General features: G+C 44.8%; 1 protein-coding gene across 1 annotated transcript in view; it reads right to left on the bottom strand.

The window, feature by feature from the left end:
- LOC149442182 (integrator complex subunit 14-like) overlaps positions 1 to 22,316 on the bottom strand; it is a 79,050-nt gene extending 56,734 nt beyond the window's left edge. The window contains exons 1-6 of the mRNA XM_089656411.1: positions 22,082 to 22,316; positions 12,720 to 12,838; positions 12,377 to 12,519; positions 8,150 to 8,242; positions 7,930 to 8,074; positions 4,345 to 4,483 (exon numbers count right to left, since the gene is read on the bottom strand). Of these exons, the coding sequence (XP_089512537.1) occupies positions 4,345 to 4,483; positions 7,930 to 8,074; positions 8,150 to 8,242; positions 12,377 to 12,519; positions 12,720 to 12,838; positions 22,082 to 22,135 (693 nt within the window). The 5' untranslated portion in view covers positions 22,136 to 22,316. The remainder of the gene's footprint in view (positions 1 to 4,344; positions 4,484 to 7,929; positions 8,075 to 8,149; positions 8,243 to 12,376; positions 12,520 to 12,719; positions 12,839 to 22,081) is intronic.
- Between the last annotated feature and the right edge of the window lie 5,682 nt (positions 22,317 to 27,998).

The following is a 27,998-nucleotide window of genomic DNA, read 5'->3' as shown; positions in this document are numbered from 1 at the left end:
ACATAGGATCAGAGCACCTTACATGGGATTAGGGCACATGGGATCAAGGCACATGGGATTAGGGCATTTTACATGGGATCATGACATATTACATGGGATCAGAGCACTTTACTAGTGATGGGCCAAACACCCCCCCCTGTTCGTTTCACGGTTGAACATTCGAACCTAAGGAAAATTCAACTGTGACCTTCGAATCAGAGGGGACAATTCACTAGATAAGATACCACAGCAAATCGTAAGATACCGCACAGCTGCTAAAATACTGCATAAGTTATATTATTAAGTAATGCAGTATTTTAATATAGAAAACATTATTTAATGTTTCAGCTGTCAGCGGCATGACTAGTGCACCAGAGATAGGTTCATCCAGATCCCCCCCTTTTAATTATACTTAAAGAAAACATGACACCAATTTTGGAGTAAAATGGCCAACACGGCCTTTTATTAACAAACACGTTTTAACACACCAACCATTCCTTATAACAGAAACATACAGAGTTGCTGTTGGTCTTCGAAGGCACCCCCCAAAAATGATCTGAAATGCACCTGCAGACAACCATATTACACAAGGCCTCCAGCCGCAACCAACCAGCTCAGAGACAACCATACCATCTGCAGTGCAGCACCACCACGTTCCAGTTAAACCTTGGTTAACTGGAATGTCCCCGGGCATCCCATACCATCGATGGGTCCCACACCATTATCTGTACCTCGAAGATAAGAACCGCCTCCAAAGACCAACAACCGCCCATGAAACTAAATAACCCCCCATTCCCCCCGAGAGGAACACAATACTCACTAAATAGGGAGAGCGGGAGGGAAGCTCTCTCACCAACGTCCAGCTCCGACTGACGCCCCCCACCAGGACACCCCACCGTAAGATGCAGAAGAGCCCACCCACGCTCTCCCTCTACCAACCAGCTCCCCAGGTATACTTTTCAAACCCCCTGGCACTATACTTAACCCTTTCTATTCTTCCTTCCCACTCTAGGCCTAGTCATGCCTGCCCTGCGCTAATTCTTTTTTCTTTTCCGCTACGGGCATTTCTTTGTCAATGTTTCAGCTGTCAGCGGCATTGTCCAGCAATTAAAATTTGTTTAAAAAAAACAGCGTAGGGTTCCCCCCTCCCCATGCATACCAAGCCCTTCAGGTCTGATATGGATTTTGAGGGGAACCCCCCACGCCAAAATAAAAAAAAAATGTGTGGGCATTCCTCCCAAAATCCATACCAGACCCTTATTCGACCATGCAGCCAGCAGGTCAGGAAAGGAAGGGGAACGAGTGAGCGCCCTACCCCCGAACCATACCAGGCCACATGTCCTCAGCATGGTGGGGAGCTTTTGTGGGGACAAGGGGCCCCCCAGATCCCGGACCCCCTCTATGTAAATGAGTATGGGGTACAAGGTACCGCTGCTCATTCACAAAAAAAAGTGCAGTGTAAAAAATGACAGTAGACATTGTTTGACAAATCCTTTATTAAAAACAAAAATAAAAAAATGTCCCCCTGAAGTAGATCCAAGGTCAATCACGATGCCACCTTACATGGGATCGAAGCACCTTACATGGGACCGGGGCACCTTACATGGGATCGGAGCACCTTACATGGGATCTGACTAAAGACTGTTTTAAGCCTGCTGTGACTCCTTGTGGCTTCACAGCTGGCTCCCCACCACGAATGCACGAGCTGCACTGTGATCTGTGAGTGGCCCTGCAGCTTCCTAGGAACTTTGAACTGTCCCAGGAGACTGCAGGAGGTGAGGAGCGGGACAAATTTCCTCTGGGATCACCCAGGCAATGGCAGCAGAAGTGAGAGTGAGTACTTGTCAAAACCAAGTACCCACTCCCCCTTCCCCTTCCAAAATAAAACAGCTTTGCATTAGTGGCAGAGTAGGGAGGAAAGGAGTAGGAACAGCAAAACTTGCACAACAGTTTACATCAAAATCAACATTTATTCCTTTAGTCTTCCTAGGACCAATGTTTTTTGAATCTTCAATCCATTACTATGTGTTTGTTTAGCACCATAGAGATTTAGAGAAGCCCAACTTGGAAAACATTGTCTGTAGCGCAACCCATCTCCACCTAAAAGAGCCCTGGAGAACACAAAGTGGTTCCATAGACTCTGCACCTCATCGGTAGGGGACTCCAGAAGAGGCTTGAGACTGCTCTGTGCAAAACCATTGCACAGAGAAGTTCAGTTTGACATTTTTTTATTAAAACAAACAAAAACAACATTTTTAGATCCAATTTTAACCAGTTGCCGACCAGCCACAGTACATATACAGCGGCAAAATCATGTATATATATATATACACGTGATTATTATTATTATACAGGATTTATATATGTGGCTGCACATTTGCGTGCAATTAAAAAAAACGTGCTGAGTACGTGCGCCCCCAGCACACATGTCCGATACTCACGGAAAGGTCCCGATCTCCTCTTGTGATCGGAACCTTTCCCAATCATGTGACAGCAAATCACGGCAGTCACATGACCCAAAAACCCCACCCGCCTCCCGGCTTCTGAAACCCTTAAAGGATCGGGAGGTGCCGGCACCAAGGAGTTAAGGTCCTGGAATAGCCTAGCCAGTCTCCAGACCTTAATCCTATGGAAAATTTATGGACGGAGATGAAACTTCCAGTTGCCAAGTGACAGCCAAGAAACCTGAAGGATTTAGAGATCATTAGATTAGCGTGGACCAAAATCCCCCCTGAGATGTGTGCAAACCTGGGAACCAACTACAAGAAACATCTTACCTCTTCTTTGCTTGCCAACAAGGGTTTCTCCACCAAGTATGTTTTGTTTGCGGATCAAATACTTATTTTGCTCACAGAACTGCGACTCAATTTATATCATTTGTATCATGTTTTTCCTGGATTTTTGGTTAATATTCTGTCTCTGTCATTTAAAATACACTTCCGATAAAAAAAATTACAGACCTTTCATTTCTTTGTCAGTGGGCAAACTTTCAAAATCTGCAGGGGATCAAATCATTATTTTCCCCACTGTATTTACAAATTCAGATGCTAGAGGGCAGCAGATCTCTACACTGGCACAGCAAATGCAAGATGTACAGAGGTGAAAGTTCAGTGCAAATGCAAATTAAAAGCAAATGCAAGAATGAGACACTTGAAAAAAGCATCAGTACCGTATTTGCCGGCGTATAAGACGACTGGGCGTATAAGACGACCCCCTACTTTTCCTGCTAAAATGTAGTGTTTGGGCTATACTCGCCATATAAGACTACCCCTCTTCCAATGCAAAACAGTGGGAGGAATAGTGCCCCATCATCGGTGTCAGTGGCAGAAATAGTGCCCCATCATTAGTATCAGTGGGGGAATAGGTGCCCCATCATTGGTATCAGTGGCAGGAATAGTGCCCCATCATTAGTATCAGTGGGGGGAATAGTGCCCCATCATCAGTATCAGTGGGGGGAATAATGCCCCATCATCGGTGTCAGTGGCAGGAATAGTGCCCCATCATTGGTATCAGTGGGGGGAATAGTGCCCCATCATTGGTATCAGTGGCAGGAATAGTGCCCCATCATCGGTGTCAGTGGCAGGAATAGTGCCCCATCATCGGTGTCAGTGGCAGGAATAGTGCCCCATCATCGGTGTCAGTGGCAGGAATAGTGCCCCATCATCGGTGTCAGTGGCAGGAATAGTGCCCCATCATCGGTGTCAGTGGCAGGAATAGTGCCCCATCATCGGTGTCAGTGGCAGGAATAGTGCCCCATCATTGGTGTCAGTGGCAGGAATAGTGCCCCATCATTGGTGTCAGTGGCAGGAATAGTGCCCCATCATTGGTGTCAGTGGCAGGAATTTTTCGGACTGGAAGTGGGGAAAGTGTCCGGACTGGAAGGGGGGGAAAGTGTCCGGACTGGAAGGGGCTGAAAGTGTCCGGACTGGAAGGGGCTGAAAGTGTCCGGACTGGAAGGGGCTGAAAGTGTCCGGACTGGAAGGGGCTGAAAGTGTCCGGACTGGAAGGGGCTGAAAGTGTCCGGACTGGAAGGGGCTGAAAGTGTCCGGACTGGAAGGGGCTGAAAGTGTCCGGACTGGAAGGGGCTGAAAGTGTCCGGACTGGAAGGGGCTGAAAGTGTCCGGACTGGAAGGGGCTGAAAGTGTCCGGACTGGAAGGGGGGAAAGTGTCCGGACTGGAAGGGGGGGAAAGTGTCCGGACTGGAAGGGGGGGGGGAAGTGTCCGGACTGGAAGGGGGGGGAAGTGTCCGGACTGGAAGGGGCTGAAAGTGTCCGGACTGGAAGTGGTTAAGAAAACGGCTCTATAGCCTCACAGACTGATTCTTAAAACGTGGGCAACTGAAATGTAACATCTTATTAGTTCCACTGTACCAGATATAGGCCCAAGCTGCGAGATTTTCCCCAACCAGGGTAAGGGCTCTGGTCCATGCTCAAACAAAGACATCATTAGATTGGATTTCTTCTTGCTGTCAGCTTGGGAGTACAGCATACCACACCAGTCATTCCTACAGAAGTAACGGGGCAAGAAAAAAACCAAAACAAAAAAAAAAAACAAGGTTATTACCATCAAAGAGTTCATAGAATACTTATTTCGAGATGTATAACACACACACCAGCCATAAAACAGTATGACCAGCCACCTACTATTGGGTAGGTCCCCCTTTTGCCGCTAAAGCAGCCCTGACTTGTTGAGACATGGACTCCACTAGACAAAGCATCACTCTGCTTTCTCCAGCTTGCCTACTTCCTATACTGCATCCTGGTGCCATCTCTTCCCCAGGAAAGTGACACACACCTTGCCATCCACATGATATAACAAAAAAAACAAAAAACACGACTCATCAGACCAGGCCACCTTCTTCTATTGCTCCGTGGTCCAGTTCTGGGGTTCATGTGCCCATTGTAGGCACTTTTGGCTGTGGACACGGGTCATCACGGGCATCCTGACCGGTCTGCGGCTACACAGCCCCCATACACAACAATCTGCGATGCTCTGTGTGTTCTGACACCTTTCAATCAGAACCAACATTAACTTTTTCAGTAGTGTGAGCTCTAGTAGCTCTTCTATTGGACCAAACTACACAGGGCAGTCTTTGCCCCACCACGTGCATCAATGAGCCTTGGCCGCCGATGACACCGGTTTTTCTTCCTTGGACCACTTTTGTTTGGTCCTGACCCCTGCAGACTGGGAACATCACACAAGAGCTGCAATTTTGGAGTCGCACTGATCCAATCGTCTAGTCATTACAATTTAGCCCTTATCAAAGTTGCTCAAATCCTTATGCTTGCCCATTTTTCAAAAACACATTAACTTCAGGGACAACATGTTCACTTGCTGCCTAATCCATCCCACCCACTTTCTGGTGTCATAATGAGATAACCAATGTTATTTACTTTACCGGTCATTGGCCATTATGCTATGGCGTGTGTGCGCGTGCGTGTGTACTGACAGTAGGCAGCTGAAATCACCTGGTTGCGTCCTAGATGGACGATACATTTGTCCAAGGTTTCAGACTCCATGGGGATTTGTTCCACTGGGGGGGAAGTGCTGAGGCCTTCGGCACTGAGATAATGAGCCCAGCTGAAGGTAGTGGGCTGATTAAGGCTGTTATAAAACTTCCCAGCCTGCTTAGGGAGTGGCTCCAACCTGGAACCAGATCTGTGCCTGAACTGACTCGGGAGCAACATATTATCTGTGTGCAGGGAGCCAAAAGCCTGTGTGGCTAGCCTCCAACTACCAGCGACTAGGTATAGCATCAGGCTGTACCTAGTGGATAGCTAGGGAAGCTGTTTGTACAGTAAGTAGTCAAGTTGGCCAGGATTTTATTTGATGTTTCTTTTTGGTTTGGCGTTTTCCTGTAAATATTGTAAATAAACTGCACCTTTTTGTTTTTTCACCTCCACTGTTGTTGTGCTGTGCCTGTGTTTGTGTGTTGTGCACCCACCCAGGGGGTCACACCCCCCCGCTGCCGAGCGAACCCCATTACTATATATATATATATATATATATATACACACACACACACACACACACACATACATACATACAGGTGAAACTCAAAAGATTAGAATATCGTGCAAAAGTCCATTTATTTCAGTGCAGCAACTTAAAAGGTGAAACTGATATATGACATAGACTCATTACATGCAAAGCAAGATAGTTCAAGCCGTGATTTGTCATCATTGTGATGATTATGGCTTACAGCTCATGAAAACCCCAAATCCATAATCTCAGAAAATGAGAATATTGTGAAAAGGTGCAATATTCTCGGCTCAAAGTGTCCCACTCTAATCAGCTAATTAAGCCATAACACCTGCAAAGGGTTCCTGAGCCTTTAAATGGTCTCTCAGTCTGGTTCAGTAGGAATCACAATCATGGGAAAGACTGCTGACCTGACAGTTGTGCAGAAAACCATCATTGACACCCTCCATAAGGAGGGAAAGCCTCAAAAGGTAATTGCAAAAGAAGTTGGATGTTCCCAAAGTGCTGTATCAAAGCACATTAATAGAAAGTTATGTGGAAGGGAAAAGTGTGGAAGAAAAAGGTGCACAAGCAGCAGGGATGACCGCAGCCTGGAGAGGATTGTCATGAAAAGGCCATTCAAAAGTGTTGGGGACTTTCACAAGGAGTGGACTGAGGCTGGAGTCAGTGCATCAAGAGCCATCACACACAGACGGATCCTGGACATGGGCTTCAAATGTCGTATTCCTCTTGTTAAGCCACTCCTGAACATAAACGACGTCAGAAGCGTCTTACCTGGGCTAAAGAAAAACAGACCTGGTCTGTTGCTCAGTGGTCCAAAATCCTCTTTTCTGATGAGAGCAACTTTTGCATCTCATTTGGAAACCAATGACCCCGAGTATGGAGGAAGAATGGAGAGGCCCAAGGACCCAGAGTATGGAGGAAGAATGGAGAGGCCCAAGGACCCCGAGTATGGAGGAAGAATGGAGAGGCACAAGGACCCCGAGTATGGAGGAAGAATGGAGAGGCACACACTGCAAGATGCTTGAAGTCCAGTGTGAAGTTTCCATAGTCTGTGTTGATTTGGGGAGCCATGTTTTCTGCTGGTGTTGGTCCACTGTGCTTCATTAAGTCCAGGGTCAACGCAGCCGTCTACCAGGAGATTTTGGAGCACTTCTAGCTTCCTTCCGCAGACGAGCTTTATGGGGATGCTGACTTAATTTTCCAGCAGGACTTGGCACCTGCCCACACTGCCAAAAGCACCAAAACCTGGTTCAATGACCGTGGGATTACTGTGCTTGACTGGCCAGCAAACTCGCCTAACCTGAACCCCATAGAGAATCTATGGGGCATTGCCAAGAGAAAGATGAGAGACATGAGACCGAACAATGCAGAAGAGCTGAAGGCCGCTATTGAAGCATCCTGGTCTTCCATAACACCTCAGCAGTGCCACAGGCTGATAGCTTCCATGCCACGCCGCATTGAGGCAGTAATTGCTGCAAAAGGGGCCCAAACCAAGTACTGAGTACATATGCATGCTTCTACTTTTCAGAGGTCCAATATTGTTCTATGTACAATCCTTGTTTTATTGATTGCATGAAATATTCTCATTTTCTGAGATTGTGGATTTGGGGTTTTCATGAGCTGTAAGCCATAATCATCACAATGATGACAAATCACGGCTTGAACTATCTTGCTCTGCATGTAATGAGTCTCATATATTAGTTTCACCTTTTAAGTTGCTGCACTGAAATAAATGAACTTTTGCATGATATTCTAATTTTTCGTGTTTCACCTGTGTGTATATATATATATATATATATATATATATATATATATATATATATATATATATATATATATATATATATATATATATATATATATACACACACACACACACACATATATATATATTAATATATATATATATATATTTATATACACACACATCCATATACACATACATACATATACACACACACTTACCCCAACTGTACTAAGGCCACCATACCCTCCACCTTCAGGCTACCATGTAGAAGAACACAGAAATGTGGGATTTTTCCTGCTATCTGGCTGGCAGAATTCTCATCTTCTAAGTCATCCGTGATTCCGGCCCCAATATCATCACCCTCTATGAAGACATCAAATAATTAGCACATACACTTCCAACCTGACCCAGCTAAGCCACATCTCAGTAAATGCTCACCTTTATTAACAGCAATAGGTAGGACCAGGTGACGAGAAAGGACAGGAGGACTGGAGATGTCCGCAATGTCAATAAAGCCAATGATTTCCAGTTCTGAAGAAAGAATACCAACAAACTGAAAATTCATGCTGAAAATTCACCCTTCTGGCTCATGCAATACTGGGAGTAAAAAAAATATTTCTGTAAATTGAGTTCACCCAGCAACTATCTTAAACCTACTTTCAATCATTGCTCAATTCCTCTCCTGATTTGTATGGTCGGCGCCCTCCCCTTTCACAGCTATTAGCTTTCTCTGCCATCAATCATTTTGTTCCCAAGTGTTATATGAACAAAAGAGCACATCCTTGGCATCCTGGCTTAGGATATCAACCAGTAAATGGCACAGCTAAAGTCTTCCTCAAAGAAATTGCACTCCTCAAGTCTTCAAGGAGAAACATGCACGTCTAAAGGGTGTCCAGGGATGTGTTCTTTCAAGAAGATTCAAGGCAAAGTGCTGCAACCTTTACAATAGCCTGTTGGCCACTACCATCAAAAGACAGCAGTCAGACCCAGTGAAAACAGAATAACTTGACTGAAAAACATAATTGCATGTTGATCGGGAAGGGGGTGGACAGGGACATGGCAAGGAATCAGCTTTAACTTACTTTGGGAGCACCTGAATTTCTCATTATATTCTTTAACTTCTGCTAAGCTGGGAGGGATATGAGCAGCACTCTGAGTCAGTCAGACTATATTGCACAATGCCCTCAGTCTATCACTGGGAGTTTGCACGTAGTAGAGGAGAGCGCAGAGAAATCCTCATCTGCAAGTCACTACTCCTTAAGACTGGTCGCAGGAATCGCATCTCTTCCCACATCCGCAACCACCCGCAGCCAAACCATGCTACTCTTACAAGACACCACGCATTTTAGGCCTGCAGCACGAGTGCGGATGCAGGAACCACAGGGACACCGCATGGTCAAAAAGACCATGAGCTGACCCTGCGGCCATGTTTTGTTGTACAGAAAACAGCCCGTAGTATTGTGAACCGAGCCTTGCTGTCAAAGTGCAGGCCAAGACACATTCAAAGCCCCATAAAAGTGATCAGGCAGCTCTAGAACCTTTTATCTTAAAGCCCTTTAGCCCGGGGTTCACACTGATACAATGTGGAATTTGCAGCGTTTTCTGTGCGAATTCCGCACTGCATCAGAATCGCACCCCGTTCATGCGAACCGCTGCAGGTGTGTATGTTAAGTCAACAACACCCCAAAAGCGGTCCACAAAACGCGGTGCGATGTGCAGAATCGGATCACATAGGTGTGAATACCCATGCAAGCCGATTCTAGCGCGGACCAAAAAAAAAAAAAAAGGGGTCCTGCACCTTTTTGGTGCGATGTGATTAGAGCCATACAAAACGTACGGCTCCGATCGCACCGCACACAAATCGCATGGGATTTGCACAGGAATGCAGTGCAGTGGGTCCACAGTGAGTATAACAAGCATGCTTTACTGCACATACAGACTGATTGTACTGTGGTGGGTTCAGTAACACTTTAACCTCTTCCCGCCCGGCCTATGGCCAAATGGCGGCCGGCAAAAACCCTCACCTTTCCGGGTGGACGCCATATGGCATCCTTTCGGGCATGCGCAGTTTGCACGCCTGCAGAGTCGCGCAATCTGTCACCGGCCGTGTCGACCGATGACAGATCTGAGTACCGGCCCTGTTGCCGGTACCAAGTGACCTGCTGTGACCAATCACGGCAGGTCACATGACAGTTGTATACAATGGATGGCTTCATTCATGCCATCCATTGTATACTAGTGTGTCTAGCTGTGAATGGTCACAGTGATCACATGCACAAGCTGGGCCAATCACAGCCCAGCTGTGTCATGTGCTTAGCTGTGGCCAAATCACAGCTAAGCACAAAAAAAAACCCTGAATGAACCGATGTCATTCAGGTAAATGCTTGCTTATAGCAAAGTAATTCTTTGCTATAAGCAAATTGTGTAAAAAAAAAAAAATACTGATCACTTTCCCAAAGTAGTACAATGTTACTATGGTAACATTGCACTACTTTGGTCATAGTGAAATCTGAAAAAAAAATCTTCAAAAAAAAAAAATAAAATAATAAAAAAGTTTTTTTAAAAATATATATTTTTTTTCATACTGTCACCAGTCAGTGTCCCTGATCACCGCCATGCCAGTTATATGATGACGCTGTACTGCACTGGTGACAGTATGTAAAAAACAAAAAGTGAAAATTTTTTTAATTTTTTAATTTTCCGAAAAAAATTATGACAAAAAAAAATACAACTTTAAAAAACTCACCATTCCTCTTATGAAATACGTTGGGACTGTCTACTCTGCAAAATGGGGTCATTTGGGGGATATCTGTACTGTTCTGACATTCTTAGACCTCAAGAAATTAGATTGGCCATCAGTACTTCAGGATTGATCAAAATTCAGATCTATACCATAGTTTGTGAACTCTATAACTTTCCTAAAAACTAAAAAATACATCCTAATTTGGGTTATTTTCACCAAAGACATGGAGCAGAATACATCTCGGCCTAAATTTATGAAGAACAATTATTTATTTGCAAACTTTTATAACAGAAACAAAGAAAAACGTGTTTTTTTTTCAAAATTTTCGTGTCTTTTTGTTAATTTAGCAAAAAATAAAACCCCCAGCGGTGATTAAATACCACCAAAAGAAAGCTCTAGTTGTGTGAACAAAATGATAAAATTTTAGTTTGGGTACAATGTTGTATGACCGCGCAATTGTCATTCAAAATGTGAGAGCGCTGAAACCTGAAAACTGGCCTGGGCAGGAAGGGGGAAAAGTGCCCGGTATTGAAATGGTTAAGAAGCCGGTGCCTGGACCCAAAGCTGAATGAAGAATAGTCTCGGGGTGAGGATATCGCTGGATCCCTGGACAGGTAAGTGTCCTTATAATAAAAGGACATTATTTACAGTATTACAGTATTTGTAGCTGCTAACTTTTTTTTTTGGGGGGGGGGGAGGCTTTAGAACCACTTAAAGTACACACTGTTGCTTTAACTAGTTGCCGACCGCAGATAGCCGAATGACGGCTTCACTGCGGCCGGCCAGTTCTGGGTGGACGTCATATGACGTCCCCCCAGAACGCGCTCTCCTGCGCGCCCCAGGGGGCGCGCACCCGGCGATCTCAGCGGCCTTTTACCACGTGATCAGCGGTGTCCAATGACACATTGATCACAGGGAAATGCAAGTGCCGGTTCTCGGCTGCACTTTCCTCACGCTGTCAGATCGTGAGGAAAGTACTGCCGAGAACCGGCAGTTGTCACAGCGGGGATCGGCACCGATCATCAGGACACTGATGATCAGTGCCCTGATGATCGGTGCCCAGCAGTGCCACCCGCAAGTTCCGCCCACCTGTGCCCAGCAGTGCGCCCACTAGCTCCGCCCACCTGTGCCCAGCAGATCACCCACCTGTGTCCAGCAGTGCACCCACCTGTGCCACTCTGCAGTGTCACACACCTGTGCCCAGAAGTGCCACCTACCTGTGCCCAGAAGTGCCACCCACCTGTGCCCACCCACCAGTGCTGCCCACCAGTGCCACCCACCAGTGCAGCCCAGCAGTGCTGCCAGTCAGTGCCACCAGTCAGTGCCCAGGGGTTGTGCCAGTCAGTGCCACCAGTCAGTGCCCAGCAGTGATGCCAGTCAGTGCCGTCTATCAGTACCCATCATCAGTGTCACCTATCAGTGCCGCCTATCAGTGCTGCATATTAGTGCCGCCTATCCGTGACACCTCATTAGTGCTGTCTATCAGTGCTGCCTATCCGTGCCACCTCATTAGTACTGCCTATCAGTGCCCTTTAGTGCTGCCTATCAGTGCCCATCAGTGCCTCCTATCAGTGCTGCCTCATCAACGCACATCAGTGAAGGAGAAAAAATACCTGTTTGAAAAATTTTATAATAGAAACAAAGAAAATTTTTTTTTTTTTTCAAATTTTTTGCAATTTTTTTATTTATAGCGCAAAAAGTAAAGCGCCCAGTGGCAATTAAATACCACCAAAAGAAAGCTCTATTTGTGAGAAAAAAATGATCAAAATTTCATATGGGTACAATGTTGCATGACCGCGCAATTCTCAATCAAAGTGCAGCAGCGCTGAAAGCTGCAAATTGGCCTGGTAAGGAAGGGGGTATAAGTGCCTGGTAGGCAAGTGGTTAATACAGACAGTAAACACCATATGACATGCCTCTACCTGTACTTAAAGATTTAGGAATTGGATCGGTCTCTTCATCTATGACAACAGATTCCGGCCTGGGGAAGACCTGGACATCAGAGGACAGGTTCCCACACTTCAGCACTGCATGGAACGGAGTGTACGCCACATCAATAAGTTTCCTGTAGGAGAAAAATGTTGTTTTACGTGGAATTAACTAAAAAAACGTCAGTTAGGAAGAGAAATCTGTCATGCTAAAAACTCAGAGCCAGCTATACACTATAATCCTCTCACATGACAACTAATCTCTAACAAGCCCGGCAATATCCGGCAGTAAATTAACTAGAGACAGACTCCATGCAGGGCAGGCGAGCTCACTTACCCGAACATGGACTGGACATTCTTTAAGCACAGGGGCCCATCGATGGTAAAGATCTGACCCTCCCCATTATTGAGGTCAATAAGTCTTTCCAGAGTATCCAAGGAATCGGAGCTCTGCAGCTGAGGGGGTGGGGGGGGGGGGGGGGACAAGAGGACAAAGAAAAGGAAATGCAATGAACACATCGTCATATATTCATAAAAAGCGTAAATTCACCCAAAAACATTCTCTCTTTATATTAGGAGAGAACAGGGGGATTACAACCACCTGCCGGGGTTAACTGCTAACCAGAGCTCTAGTTTCTCTTTTTTTTTCTCATAAGGAAGTGAAGGAAAGTCTGCAACAAGGACACAAAGGCAATATAAAGATGGCAGGAGGACCAGCCTTCCCCTATTCTACTAAAACAAAAAAAAAAAACATAAAAAAAACCCCAAAACAAATAAACAAAAAAAAACAAAAACAGAAAAAAAAACCCCCACTGTTTGTATTGCGGTAGATTATCCACTTAAGCTCCAGAGGGTTTTACCCCCTTCATGACCAGGCCACTTTTTGCTATTCTGGACTGTGCTACTTTAACTGGTAATTGCGCTGTCACGCAACACTGTACCCAAATGGAATTTATATAATTTCACATTTTTTTGGTTGTATGTTATCACCATTTGGTTTTTATTTGTTATATAGACAAAAAAAGGCTGAAAATTTTGAAGACAGACAATATATTTTACTTTTTGCTATTAACCACTTGAGCCCCAGAGGATTTACCCCCCTTAATGACCACGCCTTTTTTTGCTGTTTGGCGCTGCACTAATTCAAATGATAATTGCGCGGTCATGCAATGCTGTACCCAAACGAAATTTACGTAAACTCAAAGTTAGTCATAAATTTCGGCCAAAATGTATTCTGCTCCTTGTTTTTGGTAAAAAAATCCCAATAAGTGTATATTGATTGCTTTGTGTGAACGTTATAGCGTCTACAAACTATGGGATAGATACTGTAATTTATGCCTTTTTTTGCTATACAGCGCTGCACTAATTCAAATGATAATTGCGCGGTCATGCAATGCTGTACCCAAACGAAATTTACGTCCTTTATTTCACACAAATAGAGCTTTCTTTTGGTGGTATTTGATCACCTGTGCGCTTTTTATTTTTTGCACTATAATAAAAAAAAATACGTAAATTTTGAAAAAAAAACAATATTTTCTACTTTAAGCTATAAAAAATATATCATAAACTCAAAGTTAGTCATAAATTTAAGCCAAAATGTATTCTGCTACATGTTTTTGGTAAAAAAAAATCCCGTGCATTAGCGGGCAAACTGGCGCTATCTAGGAGGGGTGCTAACACTATCGGAAGTCACCAGTGACACTAATACAGTGATCAGTAAAAATCTGTTCACTGTAATCAATGACACTGGTGACAGGGCAGTGAAGGGGTTAACTGGGGGGGGGGAGGGGGGCGATCAAGGGGTTCAATGGGATTTCTGGTGCACTACCGGGCAAACTGGCGCTATCTGGGAGGGGCGCTAACACTATCGGAAGTCGCCAGCGACACTGATACAGTGATCAGTAAAAATTGGTTCACTGATCAGTGACACTGGTGACAGGGCAGTGAAGGGGTTAACTGGGGGGGCGATCAAGGGGTTAAACGGGATTACTGGTGTACTGGCGGGCAAACTGGCGCTATCTGGGAGGGGCGCTAACTCTATCGGAAGTCGCCAGCGACACTGATCAGTAAAAATCGCTTCACTGATCAGTGACACTGGGCAGTGAAGGGTTAACTGGGGGGGGGGGGGGGGGGAGTGCGATCAGGGGGTTAAATGTGTCCTAGAGTGTTCTAACTGTAGTGTAGTGCTTTGTACTCACTTTTTGGATGTCTTCTTCTCTGTCTGGAACGGAATGTGTCCAGGCAGAGAAGAATGACATCATATCCTGCCCTGTGTAAATATCAACACAGGACAGGATAGGACAGGGACCGATCATGTGATTTCAGCCAGAAATCACTGGCTGAAATCTAATGATTGATCCCTCCTGGATCAAATCGTGTCACCCGCGGGTCGGCGGGAGCGCGCGCGCCCCCTGCCAGCGAAAGTGTCGGGAGCGCGGAACCCGTTTTAAAACGTGGTTTTGCGCTCCACTGCCGCCCTGCACACGTATATACACAGTGGCAGGGCGGCAAGCGGTTAAAAAAAAAAATTAATAATAATAATAGTAAAAATAATAATAAAAAAAATTAAATAATAATAAACATATATAGATACACATACTTTATATGTGTGTGTGTATGTATATATATATATATATATATATATATATACACATACATACATACACACACACACACACACATATATATATATACATACATACGCACACACACAAAAATAAAATAATAAATATATATATTATATAAAATAATAATAAATACTATATGTGTGTGTATGTATATATATATATATATATATATATATATATACATATACATACACACATACACACACTTTAAAAATCAAAATTTCTTCATAAAATGTAGGCCAAAATGTATTCTACTACAAATGTTTGGTGAAAAAAAAAAAATCCCAATAATTTATATTAATTGGTTTGCATGCAAGTTATAGTGTCTACAAACTATCGTATTTATACACTGGAATTTTTTTTTTTTTCTACTAGTAATGGCGGCAATCAGTGGAACAGTGATAGTGCGGCGGGCAATCTGACACTGGCACTTTGTGGGAACTAACTAATTGCCACTGACATCACCAGTGACGCTAATACAGTGATCAGTGCTAATAATATACACTGACACTGTACTGACACTGGCTAGGAAGGATCTAACATCTAAGGTCAATCAAGGGGTTAATTTTGTGCCTAACAAGTGTTAATGTGTGAACTGTGCTGCTTTTCAATAAATATTGATTTGTTTCTTTTCCTGGTGATTGGACACAGCCGATCAGCAGGTCCCAGACATGAATTATTGGTCGGGATCTGTTGACGAACTCCTGCTACGTCAAATCACAGCGGAGTAGACGGGGGGCATGTGCCCAACTCCCAGAAACGGGCAGCGATGTACCAGTAACGTCACAGTGCCTTTAGTGGTCACCCCGCCGCAGTATATGTACATACAAGTGGTAATGATTCGGTTTTATTATCTCACATGCCTTCATTTAAAGCCTAACTCCATGCTTAAGGTCCCTTTGAATAGTTTGCCTCGGCCAAGCTGGCCCAAACAAATTATTTACTGCACTAACAGGGGCGCTTGCTGGGTGAGCTTTTTTAGCTTTCCACTCACAGCCATTCAGGGGAAGCTTTGTATTCCATGAATGAATACAAAGCTTCCTTTGATTGGCTGAGGCAATTGACCTCACAATCAGAGGAAGCTTTGTATTCATTCATGGACTACAGTTCTTCCCATGAATGGCTTAGCAGCTCTCAGCCAGAGGCTACGTTGTTTTGGGAATGGGATGGAATGGGATACAGGTAATACAGCTACTGCACTGACAGGTTTTCTTGCTTGGGGCGCTGTATTTTTAAATTTTTTTAATATTTTTTTATATTTGTATTTTAGACCATCTTGGCGCAAAAGAAATATTTAAAAAGAGACACGTGGAGTTAGGCTTTAACCACTTCCCGTCCGGCTGCTGTATATAAACGGCCGGACAGTGGCAGGGCAGGGGCGGGTTGTCGTTCATAAACGGCGCCCACTATTTTGGCCTGTGCGCACTCCCTGGGAGCGTGCGGCACCGCGATTTGTTGCCCGCTGTGTCCTCCGAACACCGATCGCTGTACGGGACCTCTGTGTGAGGTGCCAATCAGTGATCACATGAAGAGTAGTAAGCAAGATGTCACTTCTGACATCATTGCTTACTACGTGTGAAATCTGTGAATGATCACAGAGATCACATGGTACAGGGCTATTCACAACAGCCTTGTACCATGTGACAAGCTGTGACCAATCACAGCTCACACAGTATTTCTCAATTGCTGCAAGAATGCAGCCAGAGAGAAGCAGAAATGATTGCTTTTACAGCCTTTATGGATGTAATAGCAATTAGTGTAAAAAAAAATAAAAAAATCCTCATCACCCTCCACAAGTAGTACAGTGTCACCATGGTAACCCTGTACTGCTAGGGTGACAGTATGTTAACCACTTGAGCTCCTGAGGATTTACCCCCCTTAATGACCACGCCTCTTTTTGCTACTCGGCGCTGCACTAATTCAACTGATAATTGCACGGTCATGCAATGCTGCACCCAAACGAAATTTACGTCCTTTTTTTCACACAAATAGAGCTTTCTTTCGGTGGTATTTGATCACCTGTGCGCTTTTTATTTTTCACGCTATAAACATAAAAAGGCCAAACATTTTGAAGAAAAACAATATTTTTTAATTTCAGCTATAAAAAATATATAGTAAACTCAAAGATGGTTATAAATTTAGGCCAAAATGTATTCTGCTCCATGTTTTTGGTAAAAAAAATCCCAATAAGTGTATATTGATTGCTTTGTGTGAAAGTTATAGCGTCTACAAACTATGGTATAGATACTGCAATTTACACCATTTTTCTGCTATACAGCGCTGCGCTAGTTTAACGGACAATTGCGCGGTCATGCAATATGGTACATAAATGAAATTTACATCCTTTTTTTCCCCACAAATTGAACTTTCTTTTGGTGGTATTTGATCGTCTGTGCGGTTTTTATTTTTTGCGCTATAAAAAAAAAGGCTGACAATTTTGAGGAAAAAAAAAAATATTTTGGACTTTTTGCTATAAAACATGTCCAGTAAAAAAAAATGCAAAAATCAAATTTAGTCATAAATTTCTGCCAAAATGCATTCTGCGACATGTCTTTGCTAAAAAAAACCCCAATACGTGTAAATTAATTGGTTTACGTGAAAGTTATAGCGTTTACAAATGGCGGGAAAGATACTGTGATTTTTAGGGGGTTTTTTATACTAATAATGGCGGCGATCAGCGAATTATGGCGGCGATCAGGGACTTATGGCAGCGACCAGCGACTTATGGCGGGACTGTGGTGGACATTTTGACATTGGGGACTACTGACTTGGGGTCACTGATATCCCCAAAAACACTAATACAGTGATCAGTGCAAAAAAAAAAACACTGACACTGTACTAATGGCACTGGGGAGGAAGGGGTTAACTTTATTTTGCAGGGAAGGGTTATAGGAGTGAGGGGAGTGTTTTACTAGGGGGCGGGGCTGTGTACTGGGCGGGACAAGGCTGATCGGGAGACAGAAACTGTTCTTTCTCGATCAGCTCATCCTCGAGCTGTCAGGGAAGTGACAGACAGCTACTGCAGCTGTGCTCTCTGTTACTGTTTGCCGCCGATCGCCGGGACATAGCCGCTAAGGAGTGGCTGTGACCCGGCGACTGACATCTGCGGCGGTGATCCACAGGACAAATAGGGCGGAGGCGCGCCTCACGCGCGCCCCCTATTTGTTTACAAAAACGTGGTTTTGCCTGTGAGTGCCGCCCTGCCGCCGTATATGTACAGTGGCTGGGCGGCATGCAATTAAAAGCCTTCACAGGTTGTTGATTCAGAGATAATTGTGAATGAATTACTGCTCTCACGTGGACGTTTGCTTGCATTCGCATTTATGTGTATGTGTAAAGCGGATCTTCACCCTCGGAGTATAGTTCCTTCCTCTCCACTCCTCCTCCCCTCCTCTACATGAAGAGCAAATTTTTTTTTTTGCTTATTTATTTCAGGTACTTATAAAGTGCCGTCAATTTACGCAGCACTTTACATATATATTGTACATTCACATCAGTCCCTAACCCTCAAGGGGTGTACAATCTAAGGTCCCTAACCCTCAAGGGGCGTACAATCTAAGGTCCCTAACCCTCAAGGGGCGTACAATCTAAGGTCCCTAACTCGCATTCATACATACACATACTAGGGACAATTTAGACCGGAGCCAATTAACCTACCAGCATGTCTTTGGAGTGTGGGAGGAAACCGGAGTACCCAGAGGAAACCCACGCAGGCACAGGGAGAACATGCAAACTCCAGGCAGGTGGTGCTGTGGTTGGGATTCGAACCCAGGACCCTAGTACTGCCAGGCTTATGTACTTTGTTTTATTTTTAAAGTTCTAACCCGTTCCCACCCCCTTTCCCCTCCCCCCATTGCACTTCACTCTCCTAGGCGAATGACATGCATTAAGCCTTTTGTGGCTCTTGGGGATATGCACATCACACAGTCACACATCATAGGAGGCACACACTTTCATCGATAGAGGAAGGGGCGGACCTAGCGGCACATTGTGAGGCTCGGCAGCGGAACCTAATGACGTCACATAAGAAGATGGTAGCACGGGACCGAGAAAGGGCAGAATTCTGAGAGGATTCTGCAGGACATCGCTGGATCCACTGGGCAGGTTGTTTGAAATGTTCAAATTTTCAGGTTTGAAAAAAAAAAAAAAAAAAAAAAAAAAACTTTGTCACAGCCGGGTGCCCACACTGGAGATACTGGTGCCAGACGGCTGGTGAAACGGGCTGTGGGGAGGACACCACGGGATCATAGGACAGGTGAGACAGGAGACATTGGGGGTGGTGCACATTCTGGGGATCCAAGGAAGCAATATGGCAGCTGAATAGCCACCTGATCACATGCATCCGAGAGCCAACAGTCGGCTTGTAACATTTCCACGCATTACCCGCTGCTGCCGACATGAGCCTTACCTCTGCGGCAGTGAAAGGGTTAATAGTTTGTACATCGTATGCCTGAAATTCCGTTCTAAAAGCGTTTTCTCCTTTTTCTCTCCTGACAGGACTCGCCATCAATTTCCGTCACTTATACAAGCAAAGGCGCAGGCGTCTGGGGAGTCGGAGAAGGAAGACCGCATAATGTTTTCCATATTTTTGTTTGTTTTATATAGCGGGTGGGAGAAGATTTTTGTTTCATTCCCCAATCTTTCTGCTTCTGGTTCTACTCCTTAGTACATTGTTCAGTCTTCTTACTTTCTGGGACCACAAAGGTCAAAGGGCATTCCTACTGAAAGCTGAACAGTCGAAAGGGATTGGTCAAGTGTAATAAACAATTGTCACTCACCTGTGAGCCACTTATTGACCTCCAAATTAAAAAAAAAAAATCATTTGTGCCCTTCCACAGTCTGTTGTCCTGCACCATGGTTTGCCCAAAAATGCAGATTACCTCTGCAACCTATGGAGTGTAATATATAATGATTATTTCTAGCATGTGATTTCTGCGCAGGGGGGCAAGAATGACGCGAGAGGCCAGGACTAAATAATAGGAGAGGAAGGGGGCATTTGGAGGAATCAGAATCGCCATTGTTAGGCCTCGTTCACACCATATTTATTTCAGGTACTTATATAGCGCTGTCAATTTACGCAGCGCTTTACATACATTATATATATATATATATATATATATCATTCACATCAGTCCCTAAGCCTCAAGGGGCGTACAATCTAAGGTCCCTAACTCACATTCATACATACACATGGATCCAATTCACCTACCAGCATGTCTTTGGAGTGTGGGAGGAAACCGGAGCACCCGGAGGAAACCCACGCAAGCACAGGGAGAACATGCAAACTCCATGCAGGAGGCGCCATGGTCAGGAATCGAACCCATGACCCATTTACTGCAAGGCAGATGTGCTAACCACTAAGCCACTGTGCCACCATATGCGCAGATTCATCAGTTTTCATGCGCGCATCAATGAGTTTTATACACAATGTAGATTCCTGTGCAGAAAAAAAATCTGCCCGTGATACCACTGTTGTGGAGTGAACAGGACACATAGAGAACATAGTTACATAGTTAGTCTGGCTGAAAAAAAGACAAGTCCATCCAGTTCAACCATTAAAAAAAAAAAAAAAATCTCACAATAATGCCCTCCTGTATTCTCATAAGCAGTCCATTCTCACACGGTGTCAGCTGCTGCCAGAAGGACTTTGACAAACTCAGTGTACCTGCTTTAAATAGTGAGGATGAATTACTGCACAGTGTCTGCAGCTATAGAGGTCAGTGAGGACTTGTTTTTAAACTGTTACATAGTTAGTCTGGCTGAAAAAAAGACAAAGGTCCATCCAGTTCAGACTAACTATGTAACACTTTAAAAACAAGTCCTCACTGACCTCTATAGCTGCAGACACTGTGCAGTAATTCATCCTCACTATTTAAAGCAGGTACACTGAGTTTGTCAAAGTCCTTCTGGCAGCAGCTGACACCGTGTAAGAATGGGCTGCTTATGAGAATACAGGAGGGCATTATTGTGAGATTTTTTTTTTTTTTTTTAATGGTTGAACTGGATGGACCTTTGTCTTTTTTTCAGCCAACCATTAAAAAAAAAAAAAAAAATCTCACAATAATGCCCTCCTGTATTCTCATAAGCAGCCTATTCTCACAAGGGGTCATAGATTGTGGTCCAGTGAGCTGGAAAATCTTTGCGCAGGGTGCAGCTGAGAGTGGCATTGTTATGCAAATGGCAGCGCGGTTTTAGATTGGCTGATCCTTCTGTCCCAAGATGGTGAGGAGGGCTAGGGTCTGACGCCACGCCCGTCACAGAGGGGGACTGCTGAGACCTGCAGTCCACCCGAAGATGTCAATTTTCTCACCTAGACTCGATTTGTAGGAGAGAACGCTGCGCCTTCCAGTCTGCTACAGACACTAGGGTTCCAGAAGATCACCAGCAATGGACTTTGCCTGCATGGACTCCCTGGGCAGCCAAAAAAAATGTAGTTAGTGTTGGGCAAATAGAATTGTTCACATTGAAATCAAATTGTTTACATTGAACTGTACTGCCAAGTTTCATCAGTAATAGTTACATTAACTGTTTTAAGCCTGGTCTGAAGTTATTCAAAGGGTGCGTGATGGTTTTGGAGTATCAGAAAGAACCAGGGTATGTTAAATACTAAGGGGTAGGACGCTACAGTATAACTGGGAGCAGACCAGCATTATTCATGACAATGCCACACGAAGAATTTAACATTGAGCACACATGAGGTCCACACTATGTGCTCAATACGGCCCCATTCTGTTATTGGGCATAACTAGGAGGTAACAGAGGTATGCTGGACTGATGGAGCAAACGCAGGCCTTAGTGCTTCCCTCTTAATGCAACATCTGTTAAGGCACACTGTCCTGCCTTCTCTGCAGTTATGAAAGGGTTACAGAGGATTACAGGCAGTATAACCTTTGATGTCCACACAGTAAAGAGTCGATGGTTGATAACCGATGATCTTTTACTGATAACATGTGACATAATGAGAATGCGCGTGAATAAATGTGGTAAAACTGAAATATAAACAGACATGAGTACATATCTAACTACCTAGCAATATGCACAACATTCCTCAGTACATAGGAGGGGTACTTACAGACTTTGGGGGTCTAATCAAGCCCATATATGAAGAGGGAACAGCATCCCACATGTACTTGCATTGTAGAATTTCTTCAGTCTGAAGAGATGAGGTCACTTCCTCCCAAGTTAGCAAACAGGAAGTCCTGGCCTTAAAGGGGACAGACACTGCTGAATGCTAAAGAATGCCTTGTGTAATACAAGGCAGCACACTCCCCACCTGGCATAATAATGATATGCCACTATTAAACTCCTGGAAGGAGTAAAACAACTTCCGTGATGGGTCTAAGGTACACCTTAGGGGTGCCCTGTTTTACTACTCTGACCTCTACTTTCCTGACTCTGCTATCACTACTAGCATCAGTCCCCACAATGAGTCCAATTGGCCACTCGTTCCTGTGGGCCTGAGAGTCTTTTAGTAGAACAACATCTCCAACTTGTAAGTTGGGCTTGTCGGCTTGCCATTTGTTGCGTGGTTGAAGGGTCATCAGGTACTCCTGTCTCCATCTCTTCCAGAAGATATCGGCAAGGCTTTGAACTTGTTTCCATTGCTTGGTGTACAAGTCTTTAAGATCAAAGTCCCCGTTGGGAGCTGTCACCATCTCCATCTTCTGGGTCAGCAACGTTGCCGGTGTTAAGACGGTTGGCATCTCTGGGTCAGTAGACACTGGGACCAAAGGTCTGGTGTTCATGATAGCCATGACTTCAGCCATCAGCGTGGTTAGGACTTTGTGTGTGAGACGAGTAGATCCAATCTTTAGAAGCATTGCATCTAGAATGCGGCGAGCTACTCCAATCATCCTCTCCCAAGCTCCTCCCATATGTGAGGCATGAGGAGGATTGAAGATCCAAGTGCATCTTTGGTTTTGAAGATAGTTACTTGTCTCTGAGTCTGTTGCAAGGATCTTCAATTCCTTGCAGGCTCCAATAAAGTTTGTGCCACAGTCAGAACGAATCTGTTTTGCTGGTCCTCGAATGGAGAAAAATCTTCTCAAGGCATTGATGAAGCTTGGAGGTAGATAGAGACTCAATTACCTCAATGTGAACTGCTCTGGTACTCATACACGAGAAAAGAACAGCCCAGCGTTTGCTCTCTGCACTGCCTCCTCTGGTCTTGCGAGAAGAAATGTTCCAAGGACCAAAAACGTCCAGGCCTACATTTGTGAATGGAGGGTCTGAAGCCAGCCTGTCTGGAGATAAGTCTGACATCTTCTGGACTTCAAGCTTTCCTCTGATTTTCTTGCAAGTTACACATTTGTTAATCATACTGGAGACTAGTCTTTTACCTCCTAGGATCCACAATCTAGCTGAACGGACTGCTCCTTCAGTGAGGTGGCGACCTTGATGTGCAACTTGCTCGTGGTGGTGTCTTGTCAGAAGAACGGCAACGTGATGATTCTTGGGTATGACAAAGGGATGTTTTTCTAGAATAGTCATATCAGCTGCGGGTAGACGACCTCCAAGTCTCATCACTCCATCTTCATCAAGGACAGGGTTCAACTTTTTGAGTGGGCTGTGTTTAGAAAGGTCTTCTTTCTTGAGAAGACATTGAATTTCTTCCTTGAAGGCTTCCTGCTGAACACATCTGATAATGGTGACATTGGCTCGCTCAAGATAGTCATTGTTACCCTGGTCAACACTGGCTGTTTTGCTGAAGGACCTGGCCAAGCAGATGAGTTTCCCTATGGCACGGATGAGTGACTTCCAGCTGGAAAACCTCTCGAACCTACATGAGCCAAGACCTTCTCTGGTGGTTAGAGTCTTGTAAACTGCAACTAGAGGTCTTACCTCTTTGTCTTGGTCTGGTTCTACAAGCTGAAAAGTTCCTTTCTGATCAGTCTCTTCAGTTTCTGGTCCAGTCAAGAAGGATGGACCTGTGAACCAGTTAGTCTGTTTGAGGACAGCAGCTGGTACCAGTCTAGTCCCATGATCAGCAGGGTTCTTGTCTGTACTGATGTGATGCCACTGTTCTGGACTTGTACACCTTCTGATACGTGTTACTCTGTTTGACACGTATGTGTAGAATCTTCTTGAAGCGTTATGGATATAACCTAAAACAATCTTGCTGTCTGTGTAGAAGTTCACTGCATGGATCTCAATGTCCAGTTCTGCAATGAGTAAGTCTGCTATCTCCACAGCTAGGACAGCAGCACAAAGTTCTAAGCGTGGGACCGTGTGAGCAGGTCTTGGAGCCAGTTTAGACTTTCCCAAGATGAATCCTGCATGGCTTTGTCCCTGAGTGTCTATGACTCTAAGGTAGGCTACAGCTGCTATAGCCACGGTGGATGCATCTGAAAACACGTGTATCTCTCTTCGTTTTGTAACAGACAAAGAAACAGAGACGTATGGTCTTTGGATGCTAAGTCGCTCAAGCTCCAGCAAAGAGTCTTTCCACAACTTCCACTGCATTTCTTTCTTTTCAGGTAGAGGTGTGTCCCAATCACTTTGTTCTAGCTCAGTTGTAATCTCTCTCAAAAGAGCTTTGCCTTGCATGGTGATGGGTGCTACGAACCCCAAGGGATCGTAAAGACTGTTGACCGTAGACAAGACACCTCGCTTTGTGAAAGGCTTCTCTTCCCTGGATACTCGGAAGGTGAAGCTGTCAGTTTTCAAGTCCCAACTAAGCCCTAAGCTTCTTTGAAGGGGTGGTGAATCTGTACCTAGATCTAGGTCTTTAAGGTCTTTTGCACGGTCTTCTGCTGGGAATGCTTCCATTACTTTGCTGTTGTTGGAAGCCACTTTGTGCAGTCTTATGTTAGAGTCTGCTAGCAAGTCTCTAGTGCTTTTCAAAATGTCAATGGCTTCTCCACTACTGGAGAAGGAAGCAAGTCCATCATCTACATAAATGTTTTTCATAACAAATTGTTTGGCTTCGGGGTTGTGTCTGTCACCTTGCTGCGCTGCTCGTCTCAAGTTATAGATAGCGACAGCTGGTGAGGGACTGTTCCCAAACACATGTACTTTCATCCTATACTCTATGATACCTTTGTTGAGGTCGTTGTCTTCATACCATAGGAACCTCAGGTAGTCTCTGTGGTCTTCACGGACAAGGAAACAGTAGAACATCTGCTGTACATCTGCTGTTACTGCAACAAGTTCTCTTCGGAATCTGATAAGGACTCCAAGAAGTGTGTTGTTCAGGTCTGGTCCGCTGAGAAGTACATCATTAAGGGAAATACCTTCATGCTTTGCACTGGAATCAAATACTACACGTATCTGACCTGGTTTTTGAGGATGGTACACTCCGAATATTGGCAAGTACCAGCGTTCTTGTGTTTCATGCAGTGCTGGTGCTTTTTCAGCTTGATCTTTGTCAAAGATTTTCCGCATGAATTCTTGGAAGTGTTCTTTCATGCCTGGCTTTCTTTCAAGAGTGCGCTGCAATAGCGCAAGGCGTTTCTCTGCTTGCACTCTGTTGGGAAGACGATGCCGTGGTGTACGGAATGGTAGTGGGGCTACCCAACTGCCTGCTTTGTCTTTGAAGACTTCTCTGTCCATGATCTCAAGGAAGAGGTTAGCTTCAACAGATGGTGCTAGTTTGTCATCATCTTGAGTTCTCTCAAACACTTTGTGGCCTAGCTGATCTGAATCTTCAGCTGAGGCTGTATCTTCCAGGAACCTCTGGATGTTCTGGGGATGTGTTGGGTTAGATAGTTTCTCTTTAATCTGCATGCTGTTGTTACATGGGCAAAGACATGATGTGCGACCGTTCTGCAGCAGATTTGTTCTGTAGACATTCACCTTTGCGGGTTTGTGAAGTCCGTCCAGACATACATTTCCAACGATAACCCATCCAAGATCAAGACGTTGAGCAAATGGTGCATTGTGCGGCCCATTGTATTGTTCTCTGACCTTGTGCACTCTCAGTATGTCTCTTCCTAGTAGAAGGACGATTGCAGCATCTGGGTTGAGTGTTGGGATCTTGTCTGCTATTCGCACGAGATGAAGGTAGTGACGTGCCACTTCAGGTGTGGGAATCTCTGACCTGTCATCTGGTATCATGTCACATTCTATGAGGGTAGGAAGAGTCAGCTGCGTCTTTCCATCTAATGACTCGATGGTGTAGTTATTTGCTCTTCTCCCTGATGTCTCTATAACTCCAGAACATGTCTTCAAGGTGTATGGAGTTGAACTTCCTTTGTCACCGAAGAGGTCGAAGAACTCTGTCTTTGCTAGAGACCTGTTGCTTTGTTCGTCTAGGACTGTATACATCTTCACTGCCTTTTCTCTGAGACCGTTGGGATACACTTTGACTAAGCATATCTTGGAGCATGATCTAGAGAGTCCTGGTTCTGTACAGATCTCAGTGCACTTTGAAGTTATCGCTGTTGTTGCACTTTCTTTTTGCTCCCCACCATGATCTTCTTGAGTTGCTGGAACTTCTGATCTCCATGGTGGTGGTCCTGGGTGCAGTGCTGACAGATGTCGGTCATTGTTGCATTCTGTGCACCGTATTTCTCTCTTACAGTCTTTTGCAAGATGTTGCATTGAGCAGCATCTGAAACAAATGTGATTGTCTTTAAGGTAAGCCTTGCGCTCCTTTAATGTCTTACTTCTGAAACTGCGACATTTTCTTAGTGCATGAGGCTTGTTGTGTATTGGGCACTGTTTGTCTGGATCCTCAACTTCTTTGCTTGTGTTGTCTTCCTGATTGGCTGCAGCCTCAGGCGGGACTTCTGTCTTCCGCACAGACACTGTTGCTCTGCGTTCTTTGTAGTGTACTGGTGGCTGCTTCTCTGTCCTTGGGGAGCTTGCAACTCTCTTGTTCAGGAAGGCGAAGCTTGGGTCATTGCGTGTCTTAGCTTGGTCTACAACGAATTCAGCAAGGAAGACAAACGGTGGAAATGCAACTCGATAGTCTTTCTTGTATCTTGATGCTTGAGAGACCCACCTTTCTTGCAGGTTGAAAGGGAGCTTCTCGATTATGGGCTCTACTCCACGTGCTGTGTCTAAGTATAAGAGACCTGGCAGAGTTCCACTAGTCTTTGCTGCTTCTATCTCTAGGAGTAGGTCTCCGAGCTCTCTCAACTTCTGATTGTCTTTGTTTGTCATTTTCGGGCAAGTTTCAATTTTCTTTAAAAGTGCTTCTTCAATTACTTCAGGTGACCCATAGCAGTCTTCCATTCTCTGCCAGACCATCGCAAGTCCTGCTGTTGCATCATGGACATGCACTGACCTGATTCTTTTGGCCTGCTCTGAGGACTCTGGTTCTAGGTATTTGGCGAGTAGGTCGAGCTTCTCTCTGTCTGTCAGCTCTAAGTTTTGGGTGCTGCTTAGGAAGGATGACCTCCAGGCCCAGTAGTTTTCAGGACAATCGTCAAACTTCAAGAGACCAGTGCTCACCATCTCACGGCGCATCAGGTATTTCGACACGTCTGTAACCCTTGCTGTGTCAGGTGCGTTTGTTCTGGGTACAAACGCGGGACTACTGGCTGATAGTGACTGATGGGTTCGTTGAGGTATTTAACTAAGTCTATTTTGGTCAGATGGTTGCTCTCCTCTATTGTAGTCTAGATCTGGTCTTGCACGAGGAGAGGTTATATCGCCATCTACTTGGTTTCTTAGCGTGTTGGCGGTTTGGTATCTGAGCCCGTGATTGGTTGACTTATCACGTGGCGGTTCAGTCTTGTAGTGATGCGTAACATCAAAGCTATCTGCTCCCAACTGGGTCCTTGATGGTTTCGGTGCATCACTAGGCTGTTTATCAGGGTACAGGGTTGCTTGTGATTGCACGTACTCATGGGTGCGTTGGAATGTACTGAAAGGTGTTATCGGGGTTTCCAGTACATCGCTCTCTACAAACTGAATATCTGCAGCTCTCGCGAGAACTTCGGCTTCAGCTATGGCTGCTGCAGCTATTTTCTGTTGCTGGAGTATGTGTAAAGAGGCTTGTACTTCTGCCTTTCTCCTAAGCGTTTCTGCTTCTCTACTTTTCA

The sequence above is a fragment of the Staurois parvus genome, unplaced genomic scaffold (assembly GCF_062004578.1).
Source record: "Staurois parvus isolate SC_StPar_1 unplaced genomic scaffold, SC_StPar_1.0 ptg000903l, whole genome shotgun sequence".
Taxonomy (NCBI): domain Eukaryota; kingdom Metazoa; phylum Chordata; class Amphibia; order Anura; family Ranidae; genus Staurois; species Staurois parvus.
The sequence above is the reverse complement of the archived record's forward strand: the minus strand, read 5'-3'. Positions and strand labels throughout refer to the sequence as shown.